This window comes from Otolemur garnettii, unplaced genomic scaffold (genome assembly GCF_000181295.1).
Source record: "Otolemur garnettii isolate 467f Iridium unplaced genomic scaffold, OtoGar3 scaffold00012, whole genome shotgun sequence".
NCBI classification, from domain to species: domain Eukaryota; kingdom Metazoa; phylum Chordata; class Mammalia; order Primates; family Galagidae; genus Otolemur; species Otolemur garnettii.
Window position 1 is genome coordinate 4,206,736 of NW_003852407.1, and position 21,379 is coordinate 4,228,114.

General features: G+C 50.9%; 1 protein-coding gene across 7 annotated transcripts in view; it reads right to left on the reverse strand.

The window, feature by feature from the left end:
• Nucleotides 1-17,231: 17,231 nt before the first annotated feature.
• CTIF (cap binding complex dependent translation initiation factor) overlaps nt 17,232-21,379 on the reverse strand; it is a 308,199-nt gene continuing 304,051 nt past the window's right edge. For 6 of the 7 annotated variants that reach the window (XM_023510269.1, XM_023510268.1, XM_023510270.1 and 3 more), the window contains one exon: nt 17,232-20,930. In XM_023510269.1, the coding sequence (XP_023366037.1) occupies nt 20,715-20,930 (216 nt within the window). In that variant the 3' untranslated portion in view covers nt 17,232-20,714. The remainder of the gene's footprint in view (nt 20,931-21,379) is intronic. The other variant, XR_002772049.1, reaches the window with a different exon arrangement.

Below are 21,379 nucleotides of genomic sequence, written 5' to 3' on the forward strand. Positions count from 1 at the left end.
CACTCTCCTCAAACCTCCTACCCCATGCCCACTCGCAGTTGGTGGCCAGGCCTCATACTTCCCCACGAAGCACAATTTCCTCCCACCTCCACACCCTCAAACCTCCCCGAACTCTCTATCTTTCCACCATCCAAGTGGCACCTGCCGACAGCCTCACATCACTCGCTGAGCTCTTCCTGGCACTTATCACAAGATGTGAGTGGCTTAGTGCGTTTATTTACTTGTTTATTGTCACTAGAAAGCTATCATCACAGCACCAAGGAGGCACTCAGTACCTGTTCAATGAATGAATGAATATGTATTAGGGACAGTTTTATTGGCTAATATTTTCAAATAACAAAATGAATATAGTATGCATGCAATAAAAAAAGTTGGACAGTGGACAAGTATAAAGCAAGAAAAGGCAGACGTTAACCATAATTCCATCACTCATTAATAGCTACTCTTAACATTTTGATGTGCCTGCATTCAAGGTTTTCCACACATACGTTCTTTCCTTCACAAAACAGTACTCAAATAAATATGGATTTTGACTTCACAATTGGGGATGAATATTTTCCTACATGTTTAAATATTCTTCTAAATCTTTTTAATCATGGCAGGGTTCCATTGTATGGACGAGCTTCATTTACTTAACCACATCCCTAACGTTGAACATTTTATACTATTTCCATATTTTAAATGTTCCCTCTGTAGTCAATATCCTTATACATAAATACATATATACATTATTATTCCTATGGCTAAATTCCTAAGTGGACTTGTGGGTTAAAGAGTATGCATATTTTAAGGGTTTTGATTTATAGTATTGAATCACAAGAGACAATTTGCTTTGGAAACTGAATCCACACAAATACAATCATATGCTTTGCCAAAAACAACATACCCTCTTCTGAAGGCCCCTTCCTCAGATATCCTCCTGGCCAGAGCCATCTTTTCCAGAGAATCATTCTGATGAGTTACCATTTCCCCTTCCCCGCACTGCTCTTTCTGAAAGCAAACATTCCTTTAAGGACTTGCCGTATTTTGCTGTGTATAACGCACCCCCATGTATAATGCACACCACATTTTGGGCCCAAACTTTCAGGAAAAGACATTTTTTAATTCAAATTTTCATTTGTATGTATTTAGGTACTTGTTTTTTTGTGTCACAAAGGCATTTATTTTTTTAACATATTATGGTATAAGGAATTTTATGTAACAAAAAATTACAAAGCATAAGACCAGACACAAGGTATCTACACTGGCAACAAATAACACTACCTATGTATAATGCACATTCTTTTTTTTTGAGACCAGAGACTATGTCACTCTTGGTAGAGTGCTCTGGTGTCACAGCTCACAGCAACCCCAAACTCTTGGGCTTAAGTGATTCTCTTGCCTCAGCCTCCCAAGTAGCTGGGACTACAAGCACCCACCACAACACCCAGCTATGTTTTTTAGTTGTTGTTGCAGTTGTCATTGTTTAGCTGGCCTGGGCCAGGTTTGAACCCACCAGCCTTGGTGCATATGGTTGGCACCATAACCACTGTGCTATGGGCACTGAGCCTGCAGTGCACATTCCTAATTTTACCTCAAATATTAGGGTCAGAGTCAGCAAGATATGGTACTAGATGTAAATAAATCTATCCAACGATTTCCTCGGAATAGGTGGCTTTTCTTTTACTGAGTTGAGGTGAGCAGCCTGAAAGCAGAAGTGTCCCTTTCATGAAGTCATAACTCCTGTGCTGGAGAGACAAACAAAAAGGAGTTCGCTCGTGGTGGTTACCCCAGCCGTGTGCTCCTCTGTCACTCATGAAGTGCTCCCTGGCACCATGCACATACATGACCTCCTTCAGTCCTCTGGACAACACTATGCCACTTTTATAGATGGCAAAACAGCCTCAGAGAGTTAACGTGATTTGGGACAAAGTCTACACATTAGTAAGAGACGAGGGGCAGATTCCAATCAAGGCCTGGGCTTCAAAACCCACAGAATCTCCTCAAATTCATGTTTAAGGCATGAGATTTCCAGTTCCTTACTTTTTCTGTCATAAAAATGCCATAAGTAAAATTTATATACACACTTTTCATTTCGTGATGTTCGTTATCACACATGTGCACACTTGTAAACATTATACTATAGAAGGTTGTGTGTACAAAACCGTGTGCACTGTGCTTCACCCACTGCAAATTTAGAGGGTAAGTTTGAGGATTTTTACACGTGATTATCTTTTTGTGCCCTGATTTTATTTTCTATCAAATTTTCTCATTGTGCTTCAATGCTTGATATATTATATTGCTCTATTTTCCAGTTCATTAATCCTCCATTAGCTACATCTAAGCTACTGTTAACTTCCTCCATCACATTATGAGTTATGATGATGTATTTTTTCTAGAATTTCCATTTGACAACTTTAAAATTTTTCCAGTCTCTTTAAGTTACCTTTCCTACTTTTTTTGAACAAATTAATCACAATAATTTTAAAGCTTGTTATTATATTATATTTTCTTTTATTTTTAGACAGAGTCTCACTCTGTTGCTTTGGGTAGAGTGCTGTGGCCTCCCAAGTAGCTGGAACTACAAGCTCCCTCCACAATGCTGGGACAGTTTCTCTATTTTTAGTAGAGATGGGGTCTTGCTCTTGCTCAGGCTTGATCCTCTGTGGGTCTGTTGCTATTATCCACCCCCCACCTCTTGGTTTCAGTCATATGGTCTTGTCTCCTGTATGCCTGGTAAATTTTATTGCCTGCCAGACACTGTATGTAGAAAAACTCTAGAGATAATCTGAGGCTTTGAATAATCCAGAGCGGATTTATTCTTGCTTCTGGAAGGGAGATAGAGCAAAGGCATCTCACTTTAATCCAATCTGGGATTCAGTTTGTTTGAAGCTGAGTTTCAATCCTTGTGAAGGCTGATTTTTTTCTGTCTTATTTTTGAGATAGTCTCATGTTGTCACCCTCGGTAGAGTGCCATGACATCACAGCTAACAGCAACCTGAAACTCTTGTCTGAAGCAATTCTCTTGCCTCAGCTTCTCAATTTTTAGAGATGAGATCTTGCTCTGGCTCAGGCTGGTCTCAAACTCATGAACTCAGGCAATCCACCTACCTTAACTTCCCAGAGTGCTAAGATTACAGGCATGAGCCACCACGCCTGGCCCGGCTGATGTATTTCTCATTTGTTCTTCAAGACTTTTTTGCTTCTTAAAATAACCTCCTCTCTTTTCCTTGGAGATGCTTAAATTCTCCCCCTCTTCCTTTTATCTCCAGCTCCATAAGACTGCAAAATCCTTAGTCTTTTCTTTATGCTCACATTGTCAACATGGCTACTGCTTAGAGGAAAACTAGGGTCACATATTGAGCTCATCTTTCTAGAGTTCTTTTCTAGATTTCCAGGATCATGGCCACTAGAAATGCCTCCAAAGAACTTTTTAAAATGTGTCTTATCCTTTTCTTTTTTTAAAGTTGCTTTTGGTGGGAAAGTTGGTGTGATATATAAGCTAATCCACAAGAACTAGAAGTAGAAAGTGCACAGACCTTAGAGTCCACCTCTGATGAGATGCAGTTCTGTGTGGTCCACTGCCCCGACTTGACTGTCCAAGGGGTCAGCCTCAGGCTTGTGTGGAGTCTCCTCCTGTACTGTGCACCTTCTCATCCCCACGTGCAGCTTAACTGCTGCCGAATGATGCTCATGGCCTGGAGGCAGCTATAGACTGGTTCCCCTTCCAGCCTCAGGTCAGGATGGTAGTGCTGTGGCATTTGCAAAGCTTCTGCCACTGTAGGGAGGCCAGGACCTGCTTCTCCCAGCTGATCAGCTTCACTCAAAAGCCATGCCTTCTAGAAATTGAGTCCTCTTGTGCCAGGCTTAGTGCTCAGCACTGAATATAAGTTGTATCATTCCTTCCATTAGCAAATAACTATAGTTATCTTCATCTGACAAATGAGGAAACTGAAGCCCTGGGGATTTAGTCAGAATCCCTGACTACCTCATAGAAGGATATATGTATTTATTTGTTCACTTGTTCATTTTCTTGCTCCTCCTAGACTGTAGGCAATGTGAGAGCAGAGGACATGTCCTCATCATAGGCCCATGCCTGGCACAAAGTCTGTAGGCAATGACAAACATGTGAATAAACAAGGCCTCAGGTCCCATAGGTGCTCCCGGTGGAGGTCAGACCCCAGGTTCTCGGCTGAAATTCCCACACACTGACCACTGACATCACAGCCAGGTAGGGACTGTGTTCATTTATCAGAGAGTTAGTTATCCAGCACATTCTATATGTTGAGATTCTGAGTTCCCTGCCACTAGGAGGACAATTTTGGCAATATCTGGCTATCTTGGTGTTGAGAGGGCTCTATTGCCCTAACCAGCATCTGGGGACCCATGTGGAACTCAGGAATGGACTCAAATGGCATCTGAAATTAGCATAAAAATATGCAAATGTGTGATTGTTTTTCTAGAAAAAGGATCCATGGTATTCCTCAGATCCTTGAAAGGTCTAAGACCCCCCAAATGTAGAAAGATCTGGCAGGGGGATCGGCTGCCTTGTCTGCTGTTCAGCACTGTAAGCCTTGCTGGGAAGGGGCTTCTGCTGCCACTCACAGCGTGTTGGGGATGGCTGGAGAAGTGGCCAGTGCATGAAGAGGGACCCTCTTTTCTAACCTGAGCAGCTGCCTGGAGCACTCCAGTAGGCATTCTCAAAAAACCTTCAAGATTAGGGGGTGGGTGTCATTCACCAAAGGACTGTGAATAATGGAGGTCTGGGCCTCTTAGAGAAGCCGCTGACAGGAAAGCCGTCCCACTGGCTGAGCGACATATTTGTGTGGCTTCTGGTTCTGAGGCAACTGCCAGGTGAGGCAGGGGTGGCAGGGTGTGGGGGGAGGATGTGTGGGAATTCCCAGTCCTGTCACCGCTTTGAAGTGAAAACCCTGAGACCCTGGTAGAGGAGGGACAGCAAGATGCCACAGATCCCTTGAACAGAGACAAGAGGCACAGGGCTCCCTCTCCCTGCCCAGGCCACCCTGGGTAGGTAGTGTGCCCACCTACCTGAGTGTTATCACTTAGAATCAGAGAGCTCTCTCTCACAGTCTCTGTCCCACACATTCGCTTTCTCTTTCTCATGCACACACGCTCACACCCTTTGGGGCCAGGCTCAGGGGCTCCTGCGGACCTGGAGTCTGACCTTGGCCTCCATGTCTACCTCAGGGTTTATGAGGTGACCCGGTAGCTTCCTGGCTCAGCCTTTCTCTGTATTGTTCTCTGCTGGTCAGCTCCGGCAAAGTCACTTCCGACCCAGAGGTTGCCAGACCTTGCTGGCCACATCCACCCTGCTGCACTGTGAGCCGGAGTCCTGCCCCTACTCTGTCCTGTCCTGGGCTGGCCCTGAACCCAACCTCTGACAAGATGTCAGGGTCTAGGTCTTCCCTGCACCATAGTTCAGCAAATCTGTTGCTCAGAGCTTCAAGCAGTTTAAGGAAGAGGAATTGTTTAAGAAAAGCCAAGAAAACTAAATTATAACTGATGTCCAGGTAGGACACGGGTCACCCAGCACCTGCCCTCTGACTCCCACACCAGAACCCTGCCCTCACTCACAGTGGCCCCCAGCAAGGGGTGGACAGGAGAGGGGCACACTGTGTTAAGGTGCCTGCCGGGGAATCTCTGAGAGACTCTAATGTCCCTGGCACTGTGTTTTCTCTGTTCCTGGCCTTGGGGAGAGACATTGCTGGACGTGTGGACTTTGGACTTTGGGGAGACCCTGATGTGCCTCTGCTGCCACCAAGGTTGTCCCAGCAGTGTGATTGGGTCATGGGCGAAGATGGCTCAGGACAGGGTGATATTCAAAATATTTAGTCCCCAGCTGGAACAGCCCCCAGGGCCTCTGCTGTGCCCAGCATTTTTTTTTTTTTTTTAAACTCTTGAGCTATTAGACATGAGTGGTGACATTGGGATGGGGTAAGGGTGGATGGGACAGTGCTGTTTAGCAAATGCTCCTGAAGAACTTCCAGAGCTGGGTAACAGGTGCACACAAGGTTAGCAACACACAGAGCTGGCTGCCTGGAGCCCAAGTGAGATTCCAGGAACCCCACAGGGCTAATAGTGAAGAGGAGGGGCAGGGTGGGGGCTGGAGCTGGTGGAGGGGGTCCCAGGAGAATAACGCCAGCATTTGATGTTCCCGTAGTTCCCACTGGGCACTTGACCTGCCGGTGGCTTACACATACCCGCTCGTGTGATATTTTAAAGGGCACTGTCCAGGTGTATTTAAAGTGCATGATGGTGTATGTTTGGACACACACATGTATCTGTGAAACCATCACTACTGTCACGATAATGAACAGATCCTCCCCCCGCCCCAGTGTCCTCAGAACCTTTCTGGTTTCTCCTTCCTGACCCTTTTGCCCGTCCTTGGCCACCACTGATCTGCTTTCTGTCATTACAGATTAGGTTTCATTTTCTAGAATTGTTTATAGAGGTAGCTCATTTAATATTTGCAAGGCAGCTTTGAAATGACTACTGCTTTTCCTGTTACCGTCCGTCTTTTACAGATGAGGCTCAGAGAGGTTAAGTGACTTGCCCGTAGTCTCCCATGGTATGTGACTTTGGAGTCCAGCCCCTGACCCCCACCACCACGAAGCCACACTGCCCTTCAGGCAGATGGAGAGGCCTGAGCACAGAAGGGTCTCAGAGTCTTTCTGGACCTGCTATCTCCTTTCTTGGAGGCCTGATGGAAGCAAGGAGGGCCAGTGAGAGTTGCTGTCTCCCCCAAGCCTTTCCATGTCTGTCCCTGGCACGTCCTTTGGTCTGAAGAGGGTTTCTGCCCATGTGGAGAAAAGCCTTGGGGGCCACTCTCCCGCTGCTGCAGTCATGTCTGAAGGGAGTGAGGCCAGCCTAGAGGAGGACTTGGGGCTTTGAGGACCCCCTGGGTTCCCTCTGGCTGGGCTGCTGGTGCCTGGGCAGACTTTGACCCCTGGACTATGATACTGTGGTCATCTGGAGCCTCCAGAGAAGTTGGCCAAGGCTGGGCACACAGAAGTCTGTCTTCAGAGATGCCCAGACACCTGCTGAAGACTCCGAAATGCTTTCCAAATACTTCTTTCAGAACAGAGCTTGGATGAGCAAAAGAGGTCAAGCACTTGGACCTCTTGGGAGCCTCTCAAGGAAGGGGTTTCTGGAGGGGACGTATTTGGAGTGAGCCTCTGAGAAGGAGTCCTTGGGATGTGTGATCACACGGCTGCTGAAATTTGGCTGACATGCCATCGAGCTGCCTTCTTCCTAGCCGCTCTGCGATGATGACCCACAGTAACCAGTGAAAACTGAAACAATAAATAAGGGCAGTAATAATTACGGCTTTGCATTCGACCTACTGCTGCAGGGGTGGAGACTGGATGGTAAATAATGAGCGAAGACTGTAAATCACTCGGAGACCTAATCCATGCTGCAGGAGGCTGACCCAGTTCCCAGACCCATGAGGTGTCTACATCTGGCTGGGATCATTGTGAGGGACAGCAATGGGACTCTGGAGGCTTCTCTGTGTGACAGCAGGGGAAGCCCTCGCTGGGAGGTACAGTTGCTGTGCTACCCTGGGCCAGCTGCTGCCCCACTCTGGGCTCTTTTTCTTTAGCTGTGGAATAGTAGCTCCAATCATCTATAATCCCTGGTCTCCTCTTCCCCAGCCTGGGCTTCCTGAAGATTCCCGGGCTTCCTAGACCCTTTTAGGGAAAGGTCAACTCTGTCCAGGCTCTTAGGAAGGCCCAGGCCTGGGAAGGGTGATTAGGGTCCTGCCAAGGCCTGTTCCCCACCAGTGACAGGAAGGCAGCAGATCATGGCACAGGGAACGATTTTACTGGAAAGATGAAAGGAAATTGCATCTTTAATAATTCACCGGCCAGTTTGGAGGGAGGCCGTTTGGCGGGGCTGCTGAGGGATCCCAGCCTCTGTTCCTGGCAATCTACAGGCTCCAGAGCCTGCCCGAGAGACCCAGGGCCCTCCATCTGCTCCTGGCCGAGGGACAGCGGGAGCCGACAGAGTCTAGACCAGGGTGAGAGGTTAAAACACAGCCATCCTAGGAACCCGCTAAATTGATATCCCCAGCAAAAGGGGAGCCGCAATAATCGATACGGCAGCAGCCCAGGAAAGTGGCCAAGCTCAGGCTTGGCCTGGTGGAGTCACTATAGGAAAGGAGGACTGTGGCTCTGGCAGATAGCGTGGGGCTTTAGGAACAGACTGGGGGTCTCTGCCGGGGCACACCCAGCATAGGAAAGGGCCTGCAGATGGGCAGGGGGTACTGACACTGGGCAGCCTGTGTAGCTGGTGGGGTGGGGTACAGGGGACACACTGCCTGGTGTCCTCAGTGGGTTCTGGTCTCTCTCCAGTGGGAATGCCTTCAACTGATTAGCACTGGAGTGCCCAGACTACCCTCCCCCTGGGAGCCTTGAGTGGCAAATAAAGAAAAAGAAAGAAGTGGCGGGTAGGAAGAATGGCCCAGAGCGCAAGTGGAAGGTGTCAACGACAAACTAGCTAAAGAGTCCTCAGTTCTGGAGTCCACAGGTGTTGGTTTGACTCCCAGCCCAGCCCCTCTGGCAAATCACTCCCAGGCTACAGCCCTTCCCTACAAGTGGTACTGCAAAGGACATAAGTCCCTTTGCTCCTGGAAAGACCTTTCCATTTGTAGGTTGTCATTATTATTAGGCTCTTTTATCAAGGGCTATAGCACTGTAGTTGACTCATCTGAAATTTTAAAGCTTTCCTGGGTGGGTCAGCCACAGTAGGGAGGGGCCCATCACTGGGAGATCGAGTCAAGGGATTGAGCGAATCTGGGGTAGGCTCAGACAGAACAATTCTTTATCTCTCTCCCCCTCCCCCTTCCCTCTCCTGCTAATTAGCAAAGACAATTCAAGGATCACAGAGAATACACCTTGAAAACTAACACACCCATTCTACTTTCACAAATGGGAAAACTGAGGTCCTAAGAGGAAATACTTCCATGGGCACTCAGCTGGCTAGTGGAACCCAGACTAGAATTCTGATCTCCTAACTCCAAATCCAGTGCTCTTTGCATGAATTTCAGGGACCTCTGGTTCTCTCTGCCCCCAGCTCTGACGATAGGAGGCACGGTGTGTGGTGTGGCCTGGAGGCCAGGTGCCCGTGCTGGTGGTCACTGATTTAGCCTGACTGACTGATCTCCATCCACCCTACCCCTCTGAGGTTCAGCTTTCCTTCCTGGGAAACTAGGATAAGGCCCACCCCATCAGCCTCGCAGGGCCATGAGGGGGAGCCTACAGACTCACATAACTTTAGTTCTAGGTCAGCAAGCCTTTCTCATCTGGTGGATCCAACACTTTGGGAGGTCATGGGGGATCAGAAAGTAGGCAAAAATGGTTTCTGAACAGATGAAAGCGTGGTTTAAAATACCCGTTCATGCAGCAAAGCTCATGCTCTTTGCTTATAAAAATATCCCTCAGGACCTCATTCAAGGCCTATTCGCTCTTACTTGACAAATAGTTCTGACAAGTTTGGTGGTCTACTTTCTCAGGCCCCGACAGGTGTACTGATGGTAGTGAGAAGAACTTTGTGATGACAGAGGAGGCAGAAAAACTGTAAAGTGCAGATCTAGTAATTAAAAAAAGCAAAGCAGATGGAATATGCCTTGATAATCCCCGAGGCTAACCCTGTATTACAGTCCAGTCTCTAATTAGTGTTGTCGAAAGGACCCTGAGTCATCAAGAAAGGGTGAGACACATCGTGTCCTCTGAGAGCTCTGGGATGAGTAGGAGCCCTCGTGGAAAGATATCTAACAAAAATTTAAAAAAAAAAGTATTACTATTTAAAGAGGTAAGTCATGGCTACAAAAAGGAATGTGTGTAACATCTCATCCTGGGCAATGCCAGGCCCCTGGGATGGGCAGAGCTGGCCAGTGTGAAATGCGGAACCTGCAGAATGCTGTTTAGTTCCCCTCCCACATTGAGGGGCTGCCCACCTGCAGAATTAACTGGTCTCCCTGATATTTCTCTCCCCTTCAATCCATCCTGCATGCTGCAGGAAGATTAATCTTCCTTAATTTTAGCTCTCTTCTGGTAAGGGGTCTCAGACCATCATCTACCCGCCACCAGGGCAATGCTGGCTGGCATCATCAGCACACCCCATCAGAACACTCCAGGAGACTGGGTGCCTTGGCTCAGCACTCATAGCACAGTGGTTACGGTGCCAGCCACATGCACCGAGGGCCAGCTAAACAACAACAACCAACAACAATAACAACAACAAAATAGCCCAGCATTGTGGCGGGTGCTACTTGGGAGTCCCAGCTACTTGGGAGGCTGAGGCAAGAGAATCGCTTAAACTCAAGAGTTTGAGGTTGCTGTGAGCTGTGATGCCACAGCACTCTACCAAGAGTGACATAATAATAAGACTCTGTCTCAAAAAAAAAAGAAAGAGACTGGGTTCCCAGGTCACTATGCCACTGATCCCTTCCCGTTGTTAACAACTCTGTCACCCCAGCATCCCATGGTGACCCTTCTTTATGTGCCCACATTCTCCACCAGCCTGCACTGTCTGGCTCCTCACTGCCTCTGGCTGGGGAGCAGGAAGGGATGTCTGCATTGGCCGGGGTGTGAGGGCTTTGCAGGTGGAGGGGACCCTGTTGGAATTCTGTCTCTCCTCTTTCTGGTGGTGCAATCTGGGCCAAATTAACCTCTCTTGATCTGAGTCTGAGTCTCCCCTGTGTAAAATGGAGAGGTTCCCTGCCTTGGGCGTAGTGTGGGGAGATGGAGGTGGAGGCCTGGTTTGAGACACTCCTGTAATGTTAGCTGTACTTCTGGGTCCTCAGGTCCCCTTTGCCTATTAGGGCCTGATGTCCTCATCTGTAAAATTGGAGGGTGGGCTCTGAATCACCCTCCATATCCTATAGCCTAGAGTATTTGGAGGGGCTGGGGTGTGGAGGGCAGGTACTTAGTAACTTCCAGGGACCCACAGAGGTACAGTTGCCAGGAGGAGGTGGCCCAGGGAGCCCTGCTCCCGCTTCCGACCCTCAGGTGGGGGGTAGTGAGGCTGTCTTCTGATCCACATCTCACATCCTGAGGGGGATTCCTTAGGCACCATTTCTGAGGTGGCCACAGCTTCTGCTGGGACATGTCCCTGGGTGGCTCCCCTGGGAGGTGACTCTTCTGCTGTGGGGCAGCTCTGGTTCCTATGTGGACCCCACCTGTCCCCCTGGGCTCTCCCTATGAGCCAGTCTTTCCTGACCAGGCACCTCACTCTGACTGGATCCTGGGACCACCGTGGGAACATTTCCTCCCTGATTCCTCCTTCAAGTCTGTCTAGAACTGTCCCTCATCACCTAAGGAATAAGCTGGACTTCTGTTCACAGGCCAGCTGGGGCCTGCCCACCAGGACCTATTGCCCATCATGGGCACACTGCAACCCCAGTCAGCACGCAGAGGGAACAGGTGAAGACACCCCCACCGTGCCCTCCTCTAGAGACACCGTGTGCTGCTGATTCTAGGAAGCGAGACCCTCACAGCCCTGCTTCCCACCCTTCACTGCTCAGAGGCCAGCCTGCCTGGGAGAGTTACAAACTGCAGCACAGATTCACATCATCCCGATATACACGATCATGCACATATATACCCACACCACGTACACACAGCACAGCCACGCACACCACAGTCCCATGCAGCACACGCCCCCCGCGCCCCCTACATAGCACCCACAGACACACACAGAGAATTCTGTGCAGTGGCAGGCTGCGGATCCTACCCAAGGGTGCCCAGTGGAGGGGTCTTAGTCAGCTCACAAGGTCTTTGGGCAGGGCTGGCTCCTCAAGGGGGGAAGGACACCCCTGATCTGCACACAGAAGCTGTCTATATTGTTGTGGGTGACTCTGGTACCCCCCAACAGTACAGCACTCTCTACCCACCTCCATGTCTCCAGGGATGGTGAGACCTCAGGCTTGGAGGCCCCCTCCCCAGCCATCTGCACTTGAAGGCCCCATCCCACCTGACCCTTGGTCCCAGTCCTCCCTTGCTCTGTGTGCTCCACCTCAAGGACCTGGATCTAGGTATGGCTTTCCCTTCCCTAAGCCCCTTAGTCACTTAGTACCTGGACTACACTCTTTCTCCCTTGCTGGGGCCAGGCCCTGGCTTGGTGCTGGGATGCAGAACGGACAAGGTCAAGTTTAAGGTTAGTAGGCATCTGCCACCCCATACTGTTGGCAATGCACAGTGAGCAGGACCATTCTTGGGAGCTGCAAACTTGGGGAGGAGGTGCCTGTAACCTCAACTGGGAGAGCAGTTAAGGAGAACTTCCTGAAAGGGGGAGCACCCCTCTAATGGCTATGATTCACTGCAGGCTGAGCTCTGCCCCCTCACCAGAGAGGGAGGCCTTGGTGTGGGCCGGAGCCAGCCAAGATGCCCCAAACCTCACCCCATCTGCAGCCCTGTGGCCAAGAGCAGTGGACATCTCTTCTGCCGTCCCTGAGTTTTTGTGCTCATTAGTCACACAGATTGTCACAGTCAGTTGACACAGACCCCGAGCATCCTTCCTCCCCTGCTGACGTTCCTCCTGAGTTCTTGCCCTTCCTCTGCTGTGCAGACCTAACTCTCCTCCTCTTCTTCCGAGATGTGCCCAGTCAAGGCTGAGCTCACTCCCACCCTGGCCAAACAGGAAGGGCATTGATTACATGGCTGGACCCTGGCCTCTGTCTTACCCATTTTTTTGACCTTTGGAGTGCCTTTGTGTCTCCATACATTCTTCAGGGATCCAAGAGCCCTGACCTGGGCCCCCTACTCATTTCTGGGAGCTGGAGGTGCTGGAATAGGCCAGGTACCATGTGTCTGATGGGCAGGTGGCCTGGTGCTAGGACCAAGGCAGGAAGACGATTCCAGGACACACTGAGTCCCACTGAACAGAGCTGGTTATTATGGAACTGCCTGTAGCACATGGAAAAGGAGGCTGTGACTCCTGCAAGAGGCCTTCTTTCAATTCAGCTCAGAAGGATGATCTTTCTGAAGCCCTCTGCACAGTTGTCCACTTAATAAAGAAATGTTGACATTTGCCCCAAATGGCACAGAATCACATTGGTGATTACTCAGACTGACACATTTACCCTGAGTTGAAACTCTGTAGGTGTGACCGTTGGCTGCAGAACTCTCCACTGATTACTGAAACACTAAGCCACAAAAAGTGAGATTTTTAGAGTGTGCAGAATTGTAAGGTTCTGTGTGTGTATACAAGTACCCTTAAAATGGGATTGTCAACTTCTTTAATAGAGCTTTTGTTATTTTGGGGAAATGCAACAGAATGTTTGCTTTCGGCTTGCCTCAGTTCCCAATGGAGATTTCCCTCCTTATCCTCGGTGGGCATTTGGGTTTTTGCTGGCTTATCCTGGGAAAGGGAGAGTGGTAGTTCTCATTCCCTGGGGCTAAACAGTGTGGCTCAGGGGAGCCCTGTGTGGTCTCCTTGGAGGGCCTGAGCCAGAGGTGGGCTTTTTTGGCAGCATAGCAGATGCCACAGCAGGGGCGCTGCACCAGGACACACTCAGTGGTTGGGCCAGGCCTGTGTACGGAAATTTCATTTTCTTGGGACACTGACCATGTTGGTCAGCCTCTCCTTTGCTTCTTTCTCTGTAGCACAAGGTGGTACCCATTTAAGGTTTACTTGAAAGACCTGGGCATGGGTGATGAGATGTGATGACTGAGAATTGGCCCTGCCTCAGGTCAGCTGTGGGTCCCTGGCCATGTGATAAAGCTTCATTGCTCTCATGGGGCCGATTGTGGCCCCGATGCTCTGTGGATTACAGGAGGCAGGACTGAGACTGCTCAGCGAGGAGGGAAGCTGGCCGGAATGGAGGTAACGAAGTTGGGGGACAGTGGGTTCCCTACATGGCTGGTCAGGAAGAGGCAAAGGCCTGTGTGCTAAGGACCAGGTTAAAGGGACTCAGGGGAAAAGGTAGCCTTGGGTACTGGAGGCCAGGTACTGGGATCCTCAGCCTGGTCCCCACACACATCCACCAGTCCCATCTCAGGATAGAGACTCATCCTGGGAGAGTGGTAGTTTTCATTCCCTGCAGCAATTCAAGGTCTGGCCTTGGTGCCTGCAGATCATATTACATGGATTTGTCGCTCTGCTTCTCTGAGCCCGTTTTTCTGTCTTTAAAATGGGGTCAAAAGAATCCGTCATCTGGCAGGGCCACTGTGAGGATCAAGTAAAATTGCATATATGAAAACTAAAGCCCCATTCAAATATGTAGGCTGGCTCCCTCAGTTTCCCCAGGTATAAAATGAGTGTAAGAATTGTATTTCCATCCATCATGGGACTCTGGGAAGACTGTAACCAGATGTCATGTGTGAAAGAGCTGGGGAATAGGGAAAGTGCTATGGACCCATCAGGCTCACTGGGGCAGAGTGTGGTTAGTGTAGCTGCCCGGCTTGTGCTCTGGGCTGTCCTGCCAGCAACCAATCTAGGGCAGGAGCAGCTACTGCAGCTGCTGCCAGAGTAGACCAGCTACCTCCTTGGAAGCCTATCGTGCAAGCTGCTCTTTGACCTCCCCACCCCCTCCACCCACCCCAGGTCACACTGAGATCAGGTGAGCAGCAGGGAAAGGTGGGGCTTCTTGTTCAGGTGATACCCATACAGGGCTGATGTACTCATTAAGCACAGGACCTAGGGTGCTGCTATGGACTGTTTGTGTCCCCCCAAATTCATATGTTGAGATCCTAATCCCTGACATGATGGTGTTAGAAGGTGAAGCCTTGGCTCAGTGCCTGTGGCTCAAGTGGCTAAGGCACCAGCCACATACACCTAAGGTGGCGGGTTCGAATCCCCAGCCTGGGCCGCCAAACAACAATGACGGCTGCAACCAAAAAATAGTCAGGCGTTGTGGCGGGCGCCTGTAGTCCCAGCTACTTGGGAGGCGGAGACAGGAGACTCGCTTAAGCCCAGGAGTTGGAGGTTGCTGTGAGCTGTGATGCCTCATCACTCTATCCAGGGGGACAGCTTGAGGCTCTGTCTCAAAAAAAAAAAAAAAAAAAAAGAAGGTGGAGCCTTTGGGAGGTGATCAGCTTGTGAGGCTGAAGCCCTCGTGAATGGAGTTAGTGCCCTCATAAAAAAGACCCCACAGACTCTTCCACCCCCTCTCCACCATGTGAAGTTGTAAGTCAGCAGTCTGCAACCTGGAAGAGGGCCTTCCCCAACCCCCATGCCGGCATCTAGCTCTCAGACCTCCAGCCTCCAGAACCACGAGGAATAAACATCTGTTGTTGATAAGCTGCTCAGTCCGTGGTGCACTGTTACAGCTGCCTGAGGAGACTATAAGGTACATGATACTTTTAGGAGCCCCAAAAATGTGAACTTCAAGGTTTAAAATAATGTTTGAATAAATCATGTTTGTTTTTATGTCAACATAATCACAAATTATAACTTTTATAATTTTTTATGTTCAGAAGGGGGCCGGTAAAGATGAAGATCGTGACGCACCCCCCAGTTCATGGTATACATTCTGCCCCACACTCAAGCAACTGACTTGTGTCCCCTCCCCTTGTTGTGAATGTGCTGGCCAGCCTCATTTCAGCCAAGATGTCCCCCGCTGGCCTTGAAGACCCACCCTGGGTCTTTTTATGTAACAGTACCAAACTTCAAACCATTGTTCTTTCTCCCACCCATCCTACTTCAATCCCATGAAATGAGGTCCTTCCTCATGGTCCTAGTTCCCATAGCCACAGAGGGAAGATGGTGAGGTCTGCCTACGTAACCATCCCAGGAGGCAGCTGGCTGCTCTGACTGATGTGACTGGGGTCCAGGGGGGTGGTCCTGGCGGGGAAGGGGGAGGGGTTGCTGGAGAAGGCCTAGCTTACCCTCTGGGTTCACCCCAGCCCTGGCTCTTCCTCTGTAAGATGGGAATCAGAGACCTTTGTCTTCCTACTTCACTGGACTAACCGAGACTGTCAGGAAGCCACAGGGGAGGTTCTGGAAGGAGCGAGACAATGAACACTGAAGGCAGAACCCCTTTTTTTCCCTTCAATCGCTCAGTCCCTTCTTTTTCTGCTGTTTGTCCTGGTACTTAAAAGGCCCTTACAAACTGTAGGTGTTTGTGTGTTCTAGCTTATGCATCCAGAATAGTCTCCCCCCACACCTCCACAGACCCAGTGCAAATGTAACCTACTCTCAAAACAACAGAGGAAACCTAACAGCAGAGATGGCAGCGAAATCGGGGATTAAAATGTTCATTTGGACAATGTATTTCTTAATATCCAGTAATTTAGAACCTTCTGGAAGCAGGACTGACTCACCCAGAAAAATCCCCTCTCCCTTTTGGGGAAGTACTTGATAAGAGGCCTCTTCCCCACCCTCTCCCTTACCTTTAAGCACCTTTAATTTTGTCTCTGATTTCTGCTCCTACTCTTTTGTACTTTTGTTAAAAAATGTGGCTTGATAAGTCTCCCAATTGTTTAACAAAAACTATTTCCTTCTACCCAGTCTGTGAACTTCTGGCTGTCCTCAGGCAGTGTCATGGTGGGGGTGTGACTCAGTAAGGGACCATTCTCAAATCCCAACATGCTCTCCCTAGGCTCCTGGGCCCTGTCCTGGCCAGGCCAGGGGACGGTGAATGGGGTAGACACTCTGCTGGTCACCCTGAGGAGCTGGAGGCTGGCAAGTTCTAGCCAGAGAGACTCCCCAGGGAGGAGCTGTTGCCAGAGGCAGTTGTCCCCAGTGCTTTGCCATGGGAGGATTGTGCAAAACAAGGGACATGTCATCACAGGCAAATAAATCACTGGGCCCTTTGAGGACCCTTCAGTGAAAGACTCATTTGACCAACCAGGACTGGACAGTCCTTTAATGTTGACTTTTGGAAGCTGTGAGGCCTAAGTCTCAGCCTTCTTGAAATGAGTCACTTCCAAATGCCACAGTGACATTTCTGGGGAAAAGGTAGGTTTGAAGGGTGGTTAAATCAAACCTTTAGTGTGAAAGCCATTTTCTCAAAGACTGGCCTAATTCTACCATCTTGGACGGGTCAATTTCCAGATTTGGGGAGCACAAGTCTCCTTTACCCACATCCTCCTGGACTAGCTTCTTCCCAACTTTCCATAGGCCCAGACACTGCCCTGTTCCCCATGGCAGCCAGAATTGGGAGGCATCTTCTCATTTGCTCATGTCCTGGGTAGGGGCTCCTGATGGGCTCAGCCAGCACCAGCTGAGGCACAAAAGCTTGTAGGAAAGATTTCCTTCGGTGAACACACAGAGAACACAGATTCAGAGCATTTTTGGTTTTGATGTTTATTTTTTTAAACCCACTTGCAGTTTAGGTTCAGCTGGAAAGCAGGACATACCGACGGAGGGAAGGTGGTCGCGAGAGCAGGATTCCGCTGCAGCTTTGGCGGGAAGCCCCAGGTCCCTGCTCCAGGGAGGTAGGTCCTGTTGTCCAGCTCCCAGCTGGCGCAGGGGAGGCGGCCGGCCCTTCCGTGCAAGTGTCCCAAGCAGAAGAAAGTTGTCTTTCTCTGATCCTCGTCCTCAAAGGCCCAGCCAGAGGTTTCCCAACAGAATGCTTGGCAGCTGAGGGACATGACTCCCTAGGCAGGCCCTGAGAGTCTGTCAGACAGGGAACGCTGGCTGGTGTCTGATGCCAGATAACAGACAGGGACTTGGCTTCTTGGAGGCCTGTGGCTGGGGCGACCCAGAGCCCCTGGGCCCCCAACCCTCCTACAGCTGCCCAGTGGTACAGTTCCCACACCCCCCTCCCCATCCCTTGGAGAAAATAAAATAAAATAAAATAAAAATTAGAATAAATACCGACTTGTCCAACATTTACAATTACACGATGGACAGGATGATCCCCAAACCATAAAGGTTTACAGACTGGTTAAGCAAGGACAAACAGACAAAACTGGGTTTAAGGGTGCACACTCCCTGGGGGGGACGGTGGGGCTCCCAGCCTTGTCCAGGGGAGGTTGGGAGCCTGACTGGGGCTGTGGTCCCAGAGCTTAGGCAAAGCCACGAGGCCATGGGGAGCAGGGCTGTGGCAAGCCCCGCCGCCTTAGAGGAAAACAATGACTAACTCATCCTGACAGGCAGCGGGGAGAGACCGAGACAGGATCAACATCAGATGGCCGGACTGTGCCTCTTCCATGCGCCAAGAGCTGCGGGCGAGTAGGGGCAATAACACAAGCCTAACAGAAGCCTTAGAAACGCAATATCCAGTTTTGCCTCCCATCAAATACATTCAGAGGTCAACTTGGATATGGCTTTCCTTGCTCAGCAGAGGGGAGAGGACAGGGGTCTGGAGGGTGCTTACTTTGGCTCCCCCCCCCGGTTCCTGTCTGAGTAGTCTCCCATTAGAAGCTGCCTCAGAGTCTCGAATTTTAGGCTTTACTGTTATTTCTGAAAAAAAAAGAAAAATTTTTTTTTTAAACATTTTCCTTCCATGTCTGAAAAAGTAGCAGCAACCTGCATTTAGAAAAACAGCTCAAAGTGTTATTCAGATTGGCCAGGAAGCGTTTTCAAGCAATGGAACAAACTAGGCAAACTGTAAGTCTGGAGCCACCGTGACACGACACGTAATTAAAAATATATTTATATATGTATACATATTTATATCTCACTTCTTCACACTCTGGTCCTAACAGCCAATGAGGGTGGCCGTGGGGCAAGACCACCAAGGAGGGAGGGCGTGAGGAGGACAGTGTGGTAGGCCCTAGGGTGTCCACAGCCCCCTAGGGGCGCAGCCCTCCACACAGTATTTAGGAGGCTCCCTTCATGAGGCTTGTTTCGGAGTCCCCGGCAGGGTTGAGGAGCCCCACTCCCAGGTCCCCTTGGCAGTGCACCCTCCCACAGGCACACCCCACACCCGAGGCGGGCAGGTGCGGCTCTCTGAGGGCTGCGCACTAGGCTGGGGCTGTCTGACTTCACGGGAGCACAACCTCCCTGGTGCCCTCTCTGGCACCATAACATCAGCCTGGCTCTCCCCCTTTAAGGCCTCCTGTGGGGTGTCTGCGTGTGTCCCCAGACCCCAGGCTGGGCCTAGATGAGGAGGAACGGCAGCAAGGAGAAGCTTGAGGAAGGCTGGGAAGAGAGGCCTGGGGCGGAGGGGGAAAGCAGGCCAGGGCAGGAGTCAGCCAGGGCTTCTTGGTAGATGCCACAGACCTGTTTCAGGTAAGGCTGCTCCCCCGGACCCTGTCCCCAACAAGCTCTTTCTGGGGACTAGCCTGGGCTCCAATACTGAGGCGAGAAGGCAGGTTGCAGCTGTGGGAAGGCCTGGGAGAACTGGGGAGGCTTCTTCCTATCCACCTGCTCTCCTGGAATCAGAGAGGAGACACCTCCCCCCACCATCACCTCCTGGCCAGTCTGATGTACACCAGGAGGGGCTCCATCTTGACCTAGGGCATGACCAGCCTCAACAAAGGAGCAAGGAAGGAAGCAGCTGGCCTCTGATATTTTGGGGGGCTCATCAAAGTGTGTGCTCCAACCCTGGAGATGGAACTGTGTAGACACCTGTTGCAATGTGCAGCCAGCCTCACAGAACTGACCCTCGTCCTGCTCTCGGGCCATCACAAAAGGGGCTGCTCCCTGGGACCAGGGCCTCTCAAGAAACCCCAGTCTGGAAAACTCCATCTGGCAGCCCCATCAGACCACCTGACTGTCCCTCTCAAGTCTCAATGGATTCACCCCTTCCCTGTGGGAGGGCTGGGCCCCTGCCTGGATTGAGGCTGGGGCAGTGACACAGCCCATTAGCTCCTCACCCCACCCTTCTCCCTAGTGAGACCTGCGTGTGGAGCGGGAAACATTACCTAGCATTTTGGTTTTAATTTGCCAGCCTTTGTGCCCTGTTTGCCACAAGGCCTGAGGGTCAGGCCTGGGCTTACTGTGGTCCCAGTGGTGAGAAAGACAGGATTCCAGAGGTGACCCCTGCTGGGGCAGAAGTTTCCAATTACTCTAATTGGCTACTGGCAAGCTGTCTGTGGCTAGAATCCTTCCAGAGGGAGCCCAGTTTGATCTCCCACTAATCCGGGGTCCTCGCGTTCTGACTGTGTGATCACATGATGGGCATTTTCACTGGGAGAGGACACTTCAAAGCAACTGACTTTTGAAAAATAAAACACAGTAAACAAAAGAGTGCAATGACAACTGCAAACTCCACCTTCCCCGCTGTCCCCGACCCCTGGGCCTGAGGCTGGGGGCTCGGGAGGAGGCAGGAGGGTGGAGCGTGAAGGTTAGAGAAAAGCTCAGCCTGGCTGACAAAGGCCGTCAATTGTGGGCGGCTGGTGGGGACCGTGCCTGCCTTTGTCCTCCCGGACATCTGCTACACGTCGTCTGCTGCCAGTTGGCGACTGCGGCTGACAGCATGAGGGAACAATGCGAGCCCCGTTGCCGACCCACTTTTTCAGCCTTCTGAGGTCCTTTCCGACCCAAGTGGTACCCGGCGTGGCAAGGAGTCAGAGATGAGATCCTCGCACAAAGCTCTGCGGGGATGGGTCTGAGGGGGGAGGCGGGAGTGATGAGGGGAGGGCCGGCACCACCAGGAAAAGAAACATGCTTCCCTTGTTGGTGAGCTGAGGGGCTCGTGCGGGGTGCTCCTCTCAAGGGCTCAATCCCATCCCTGTCTGGCTCCAGACTAGCCACCAACTCTGCCTGCATTCCTGCCCAATTCTTCCTCCCGCCAGGGCCACCCCTGTCCTCCCGCCTGTCCATCTGGCCCTGTGCACCAGGGCCCCAGCTGCCCGCGGGCCGCTCGCCAGGCCCCCTGGCTGTCAGGCTGTCAGTTTCTGGATGGTTCTGTTGTAGTACTGTGTGATGGGAGGCGTCAGAGGGTTCCAGCTGTTGGCATGGAGCTCGATGACCTCCAGGAGCAGCGACCGGGTCAGCATTGACTCCGAGGGGCACAGCATCTTGTCCCGGGCGCTGGCCAGGAGCTCTGTCATCATGTCGGGCAGCTGCTCCTCCAGCAGCCGGCCTGTGCTCTGCAGCTGCGGGCACAGAAGTGGGGTCAAGACAGGACTTGGGCCCTGTGATGGCCCCCTGACTGCCCTGCTTAGGTGGGCTGGGGGCAGGCAAAGGAAATAGCTGGCTTGTCTCAGGGACATGCAGACTCAGGCCTCAGTGCTGTGGCAGGAAGGAGGATGGGGTGGGAGTGGAGGGAGGGCACAGCCAAGTGTGGGATACCACACTAACATGCGATCTGCTGGCAGGAACCAGAGCGACCAGAGCATCACCTGCTGCCCCAGGGCTGATGGGGCTCTTGCCAGGAATGTGCCTCTTATCCCTTTCTCCCCAGAGCCTCTTATCCCTTCGCCCCCTTCCCTCCTACAGGAAGCCTCCCCTGACCACACTCGCATCCCAAACAGCTCCGAGATCTGCTCCCACTGGTGATCAGGTGGCATCATGTTCATTTTCACTTGCTAAAGTATCTCTCTGG